This window comes from Crinia signifera, chromosome 5 (assembly GCF_055691185.1).
Source record: "Crinia signifera chromosome 5, ASM5569118v1, whole genome shotgun sequence".
Classification (NCBI taxonomy): domain Eukaryota; kingdom Metazoa; phylum Chordata; class Amphibia; order Anura; family Myobatrachidae; genus Crinia; species Crinia signifera.
The window spans coordinates 9670517-9678726 of record NC_139221.1 but is presented as its reverse complement, the minus strand read 5'-3'; the positions used below and the strand labels follow the sequence as shown (position 1 = coordinate 9678726).

Genomic DNA, 8210 nt, shown 5'->3' with positions numbered 1-8210 from the left:
TTCGTTCTTGCTGGTCAAAGAAGTGGCTCCAGAAGAGAGATTCGCTCTCTCACATGGTTCTGCTTTCTGAGATCCACGAGGACTGTCCTGACGATTTCAGAAATTTTCTCCGCATGGATGATGCCACGTTCACGGAGTTGTTGGAACTGGTTAGGCCTCATATCCAGAAGCAGGATACAAGGATGCGCAAGGCAATTCCTGCGGAGGAGAGACTGATCGCCACTCTGCGATTCCTGGCGACCGGCAGGTCCTTGCAGGATATGAAGTTTGGAGCGGTCATTTCCCCACAGTCTCTTGGTCTCATTATACTAGAGACATGCAAGGCTATCTACAGTGTCCTTCGTGAGCAGTACTTCCAGGTAATAATAATTTACTTATTTTGTATGTTTTGTTTGTAGATTTTGAAATATTATTTTTTAACTAATCTAGAATTTTGAAATTATTGCATCCGTTATGGATTACTCCTCCAGCAATGTGCAAAATGTGTTTTCCCTCCATGTGGTTGCAGCTGCAATGATAGTATATTTGCATATTTAAACCCCCATATACTGCAGTTATTTTTGCCAACCAGTGTAATGTGAATCCACAGTGTTTAGGCAGAGTGTTGGTGCTAGTGTTGTTTAGCCTGCCTGGTGCTTTCTATACTGCATTTCCCTGGTGCAACTGTTGTTTTTGCTGCCTGGTGCTTTCTATACTGCATTTCCCTGGTGCAACTATGTTTTTAGCCTGCCTGGTGCTTTCTATAATGCATTTCCCTGGTGCAACTGTGTTTTTGCTGCCTGGTGCTTTCTATACTGCATTTCCCTGGTGCAACTATCTTTTAGCCTGCCTGGTGCTTTCTATACTGCATTTCCCTGGTGCAACTGTTGTTTTTGCTGCCTGGTGCTTTCTTTACTGCATTTCCCTGGTGCAACTATGTTTTTAGCCTGCCTGGTGCTTTCTATAATGCATTTCCCTGGTGCAACTGTGTTTTTGCTGCCTGGTGCTTTCTATACTGCATTTCCCTGGTGCAACTATCTTTTAGCCTGCCTGGTGCTTTCTATACTGCATTTCCCTGGTGCAACTGTTGTTTTTGCTGCCTTGTGCTTTCTATACTGCATTTCCCTGGTGCAACTATGTTTTTAGCCTGCCTGGTGCTTTCTATACTGCATTTCCCTGGTGCAACTGTGTTTTAGCCTGCCCGGTGTTGATTGTAGTGCAATTACCTGGTGTTATTTCGTTCCCCTTCTCATATACTCTTGTTCTTTTGCAGTTACCGTCCTCAGAGGAAGAGTGGCTCAAGGTCGCAGCAGATTTCCGTGACAAGTGGAATTTTCCGAACTGTGGCGGAGCTGTCGACGGGAAACACGTGGAGATAATTCCTCCACACAATTCTGGGTCCTTGTATTATAATTACAAGGGATACTTTAGTATTGTTATGATGGCCATTGTGGATGCCAATTACAGGTTCCTCTACGTGGACGTGGGAAAGAATGGTCGTGCCTCGGATGGTGGTTCCTTTAAGGACACCCTATTTTACCGCAGCCTTATTTCTGATAGCCTCCATCTGCCCACATCCTCTCAGTGTACAAATGGCATGAACTTTGTATTTGTTGCTGACGAGGCCTTTGCCTTACACAAACATGTGATGAAGCCCTATGCCAAAAGGGGGCTAACTCAGGAAAGAAGAATTTTTAATTACAGACTATCGCGAGCGCGCAGGACAGTTGAGAACGCCTTTGGGATTCTGAGTAATCGCTTTCGAGTATTCCACACAGCGATAAATCTGCGCATGGACAAGATTAACTGGGTGGTCTTGGCGTGCTGTGCCCTTCATAATCTACTGCGCACAAAGAAAATGGCCCGCCACCACCCATCCCATACTGAACCTCCCGAACCACTTCAGCCACAAACCCCTACACCAGCAGTGGGGTTCACTGAACTCCAACGTTCAGGGGCTACTGGTGTGTCTACCACTGAGGCAAAAAGAATTAGGGAGCAGTATACTGCTTACTTTAATGGGGAGGGTGCAGTGTCCTGGCAAAATGATGTCGTGTGATATGATTATATTACAAATGTATCATACAACGTTTAAAGTACCATGTTTTAACTTCAAATTATATTGTTGTTTGTTCAAAACTGAATGTGTTCCCATTTGTTTTGTAATGTATTCTTTTATTTTCCATGACATGTACAACTCTCAAATAGGTGTCATATATGGGTCCAACAGTAGGGATCCCAGCAGGCATTATGCCGTTGACGGGATATTGACCCCTGCTTTTGAAAATGCGTATAGGGCGGGGTCATTGTTTATTTAACTGGGGAGTGGCGACAGCAAGGAGGAAGCAATCGTTCACCCTCTGAATACCGACCATGGGTTGTGAACAGGTATGGAGCTTGTCCATTGTCCCTTGTGTGCCCCGCTGTTGATGTTTTCATAATAGGGATACCAACCCAGGTAAATAGCCCCATCCACTAGCCCTCTCCACTCACACCATCCACTCACCTGCTCATCTTGTATAAGAAAATACAATTGTTTTCAGTAAAAAACTTTATGTAAAAATTTAAATTTTTACATATACAATTATTAAATAACTCTCATAAAATAGCAAAGAATTGACAATAAATTGTCATGAGATAAAACATTTCCCAACCAATGGAAAATAATATTTAACAAAGTGCAAACATGTGTTTGTTGAGTACAATGGGGCAGATGTATTAAGCCTGGCAAAGAGATAAACTGGAGTTAAATTGCAAGGAGATAACGCACCAGCCAATCAACTCCCAACTGCCATATTTCAAACACAGCCGATTGGCTGATGCGGTATCTTCTTCCACATTAACTCCAGTTTATCTCTTTGCCAGGCTTAATACATCTGGCCCAATGGCCCACATACAGTGGAATGCCACAGGTAAGGTGATATGTTCCATTCCCCAACATCAACGAAGAAAGTGCAACCGCATGAACTGATTTTTTTTAGAAAAATGCTTGCAACAGCAACTGTAATTTTACATTTGCAACAAACCAGGCTCATCACCTTGCAGAGTGGCATGGGCACTCATCCAAGCGGAGCAGGTGCTACTTGAGGAACTATAGGTAGGTGATGATGTTGGGGAGTGATCACTCAAGGCAAATTGGTTGTTTGGGTTTTGTGTACAAGTATTCGGTGTAGGTGGATATGACGGATAATGTGGATTGGTTGGTGGTGGGAGAGGTGGCCAATGCAATGTCTGCGATGGTAATATGGGGCTCTCTGGTAATTTACCATTTTGAGCACATATTAGCGCATCGTATACAATGCTTTTAAAACGAAGACGTTGGAACGGATCCAACGACTGCAGTTCAGATGCGATGTTCATTCCAAAATTTTCATGTTCATCTGGGGGCTTCTGAAGAACCTGTTCTGCACGCCTCAGAAATTGCTCGGCAGACAATGGTGCAGAGCTCGTACTCTGTGCAGTAACCCGACGTCTTCTTGGCGGTGGTGGGCGACTTGGTTGCGGAGGAGATGGCTCTGCGTCAACTAAATCGACATCTGTAGGCTCGCTGATGGAGACATCATGGTCGCTCCCTGGTGCTGGCTATAATAAAGGTATACAAAAATAAATTACACAAACTTTCAAAATGGTATTGAGCCGAATAACCATGACACTCCAAAAATTGTTGAACTACACATGCCAGCATGCACTGCATCATTTTTTTTTTTTTAAATAGACAAAAAAATTTTGTAGTGCTTATCGTCATGTGCATTTAACAACAGATGGAGTGTATAGTTGTAAAAAAAATCTTGAATGATGTTTGTCCTTTGTACATATACTTACCACCTCATCTTGATTCTCGACAACTACCGGTGGCATATCCCCCATCATCGAGCAATGAGATTGAGTCCTGGGCTCATCCTCAAGGGTGAACAGGAGAAGATTGTAGTACCACAACGTGGGCTTTCTGACTTCATCCGCCCCTGCTCCCGAATGCTGTGACTCCTTCACTCTCTTGTGTTCCTTTAAAAACACGGTTCTGAAATTTTGGATCTTCTTTTTGACCCATTTCAAATCCGCTTGACTTTTACGGACTTTACAGTACTCAATGAGCTGCTGGTATGCCTTCGCTTTTTTGTCCTTGTTTGCATAGTCTTTGGAGGTTATTTTCCACAGACATTCATGGGACTGATACAGTTCCAGGAATCCAGTCCAGTGGTCTTGTTCAGTGATTTCAGCTGACATGTCTGTAAATGACAAAAGGATTCAATATACAATATTTTTAAAATATTTTAAAATGCACCAGGCAGGCGGAAGCACTTTGCACCAGGCACTGCATGCATAGAATTCACCAGGTAGGCAGCAACACTTTGCACCAGGCACAGCACTCACAAAATGCACCAGGCAGGCGGAAGCACTTTGCACCAGGCACTACATGCATAGAATTCACCAGGTAGGCAGCAACACTTTGCACCAGGCACAGCACTCACAAAATGCACCAGGCAGGCGGAAGCACTTTGCACCAGGCACTGCATGCATAGAATTCACCAGGTAGGCAGCAACACTTTGCACCAGGCACATCACTCACAAAATGCACCAGGCAGGCGGAAGCACTTTGCACCAGGCACTACATGCATAGAATTCACCAGGTAGGCAGCAACACTTTGCACCAGGCACAGCACTCACAAAATGCACCAGGCAGGCGGAAGCACTTTGCACCAGGCACTACATGCATAGAATTCACCAGGTAGGCAGCAACACTTTGCACCAGGCACAGCACTCACAAAATGCACCAGGCAGGCGGAAGCACTTTGCACCAGGCACTACATGCATAGAATTCACCAGGTAGGCAGCAACACTTTGCACCAGGCACAGCACTCACAAAATGCACCAGGCAGGCGGAAGCACTTTGCACCAGGCACTGCATGCATAGAATTCACCAGGTAGGCAGCAACACTTTGCACCAGGCACTGCACTCACAAAATGAACCAGGCATTGGATATGGGTTTGTTTATCTCCAGGGCTAGCCAGTCACCCATTCAGCATCCCACCACACAAGGCCAAACCACCCACCCCCACAACATAAATAACTGCAAACATGAAGCGCTCAGCTCAGCACATAATCTACTACATAGCAGCCGCCACCCTACCCTCACCACCACACGAATAAACTCACCAATTTATTGAAGAATCCACCCCTGCCGTGTCCTGCTACGCACGCTGGTTCTCCTGATGCCATCAGCAGCGAAATGGCGCCTGGGAGGTTCCTGGGAGTGGCTACATCGCTTTCCGTCGCTCGTTGTCCGTCGTTTTTCATCGTTTGCCGTCTTCGGCACTGTACGATGTAAACGATGATAGACGAATTGACCTGCATGCAAGGGCGATGACAGACATGATGACCGACCTGCGGGGACGCGCATCGTCGTTTATCGTCCATCGTTTAATGCTAAAAATGTGTACGATACCAAACGATGTTAAACGATTAACGACCATGGATAATCGCTCAAAATCGTTGCAAGGGGGTTAAATGAATGGAATCTTTCATAGTCGTGGGCATAGGATCTTTGTGTCTGTATGGGCCTTTAATCTTATATAGTGTGGTGAGCGCAGCGAGCCCCGCGAAGGGACGCGGAATACTTTACAGGTAATAACCGTCCCCTCACGGGGCTCTATATAAAAAAAAGGTTGGAGGACTCGTACCGCCGCCCCTCGCGGGCTCGCTGCGCTCGCCACGCTTCGGGTTGGCGTTTATCGTGGGGTGGCGTTAACAATGGGGGGGCATTTGACATACAAATTACCCATCTGGGTGGCTATACAATCAAAAATTGTGTATGGGGGGCCATTTAACATTGGTTCCTATGTAAAATCGGGTCCATCGCATTGGTTGCATCGCATGCCATTATAATGGCATGCGATGGACCCGAATTTTACATTGTCGGGAAAGCTCTTAAAAAGCACGAAATCGGGTCTGTCGGGTCCCATCGCATACCTTAAGTTAAGGTACGCGATGGGACCCGACGGGCAGCCTACTAGGAAACAAGTACCTTTTTTTATTTTATTTCTATAATTCCTATGTGTAAATGGCGATAGTAATAGGATTGACAGAACATTTATATTCATCTTCTGGTACAATACATGGTGTCTTCTGAGCATTTGGATCCAGAAGATAATTTTCCCACGCCAAAAAGAAGTGATATTTACGTATCCTGGGTACATGCGTCCGTTGCGCTCGTCTTTACTGATCCGGAGCCCACGCTCTGTGAGTCAAAAATCATTTACAGTTTTATAGTTTAAAGTTTAATTACGCTGACTCATTTACTTAACGACAAAATTCTATAACAGATTTTACTTGCAATCACTAAAGGTTACCGGCGGCGGTTGCTATCACCGACTACCACCGCTGGTAACAATTGCCGGCGCTCTCCAACAGATGCCCTCTGATCGATTTTGCCATCCTTTTTTTTTTTCTTTTTTATTCCTTTAAAAAAATTAATAATCGGATTTTCTTTATTTGTAAGTGTTTTTATTTAGTCCAAATCTGGGCTCCCAGTGCATATTAATGCCCCAGGGTCCCTGTGTGCAGTGAGACCCAACCTGTTAGTACTCCCCACCCCCCTGTTACCAAGCCCCACCTCTTACCTTGTGATGCCATGCTGGCCCCTCCTAATGCACATCAGCAACTTCCCAGTAATAGTTGGGTACATGTCGCCCGCTTAAGGTGCATCGCTGTCATTGGACGTGGAAATCTTTCCTAACCCTTTGAGCACCACCATGTGAAAAATATCCGCTAAAATACCAGTGTCCCGCACATCTGTTGTATAAAATGAAATAAAAAATGTTGTGTAAAAAAAGATGATATTACATATACAAGGTGACATTACCGGTCATTATGATGAATAAAAATGTTTGCTTGGCAATTTTCACACCTATTTTGACAAAATCACTTGGCTCTCAAAGGGTTAATATGTCACTAGGATGCTGGTGTGGCGGAGGTAATAATATTTGTTAGTAATATTTCTTTAGTTAAACGCATTGGTACTTGTTTCCTAGCACGGCCACAAATCTTATGGATCGTGTACCTTTAGTTAAGGTACATGATCCATACGATGGACCCGATTTCCTTTGAAATCAGGTCCATTTGGCCGGCTAGGACAAAATATCGGGGGCATCGCGTCGGTCGGGACCGTTAACAATGGTCCCGACGCGACCGACGCGATGCCCGCGATTTCCCCATAGGCTTCAATGTTAAAAAATATTTTAACATTGAAATCGTGTCGGGAAAGGTAAAATATCGGGGGCATCGCGTCGGTCGGGACCATTAACATAGGTCCCGACGCGATGCCCCCGATTTTTACATAGGCTTCAATGTTAAAAGATTTTTTAACATTGAAATCCTGAAAAAATGTGAAAAATGTAAAATGGGCCAATATGACCCATTTCACATTTTAGATGTCCCCGTCGTCACCCCACGATAGACGCCAACCTTTTTATTCCCCTACTATCCACGTCGGCGTGGAGTTGAGAATAGAATAGTGTGGCGAGCGCAGCGAGCCACCGAGCCCGAAGCGTGGCGAGCGCAGCGAGCCCCGCGAGGGGACGCGGATACCTTCACAGTTATACGCGTCCCCTCGCGGGCTTCACAGGTGTCCGTGGCGACGCGGACACCTGTGAAGTCCGCGAAGGGACGCGTTTACCTGTGAAGGTATCCGCGTCCCCTCGCGGGGCTCGCTGCCTCGGGTCCAAAATCGGTCGGTCGCGTCGATCGCATCGCATGCGACCAAATCGCATGCGATGCGATCGACCCGATTTTTCCGACACGACCACCCCGATGTAAATCGGTGTGGCTGTGCTAGGAAACAAGTACCAACGCATTTGTTTGATTAGAGTACTTGGGGTCCATACTGATTTGGCTAATGCTATAACTGGTAATACATATAATTAGCGCCTATAAGTCGCAGACTGTCAGTGATCACAACGAAATAACATTTAATTCACTGAAAACATCCTTATATGCTATGGGATGAATTCCCACAAGGTCAAATTGCATTTGGAATTAATTGCATAGGCACCACATTAATCATGTAAATTGTGGAGAAAAGAAATATGACAGCGTATATACGATGAGGATTATCTGTTTAGTCGAGATCGACCTTCGGACACCCGATGGATTAATGTTCACCATGTCATTCTGGCCCTTATTCTAGTTGAATCGGCCCGCTGAGTATTTCGGACAGGAACTGAGTGTTCTTAGC

General features: G+C 45.3%; 1 protein-coding gene across 2 annotated transcripts; it reads right to left on the bottom strand.

Moving 5' to 3' along the window:
- Nucleotides 1–2828: 2828 nt before the first annotated feature.
- LOC146079380 (uncharacterized) lies at nucleotides 2829–5541 on the bottom strand. 2 transcript variants are annotated; one of them, XM_083186182.1, is made up of 3 exons: nucleotides 5135–5541; nucleotides 3802–4205; nucleotides 2829–3561 (listed from the first exon to the last, which is right to left on the bottom strand). In XM_083186182.1, the coding sequence occupies exons 2-3, from the start codon at nucleotides 4201–4203 to the stop codon at nucleotides 2989–2991; spliced, it is 975 nt and encodes a 324-aa protein (XP_083042308.1). In that variant the 5' UTR covers nucleotides 4204–4205; nucleotides 5135–5541; the 3' UTR covers nucleotides 2829–2988. The 2 variants fall into 2 exon arrangements, with proteins under 2 accessions (XP_083042308.1, XP_083042309.1); XM_083186183.1 differs by lacking the exon at nucleotides 5135–5541 and having other exon boundaries at nucleotides 3802–4398.
- Nucleotides 5542–8210: the final 2669 nt, after the last annotated feature.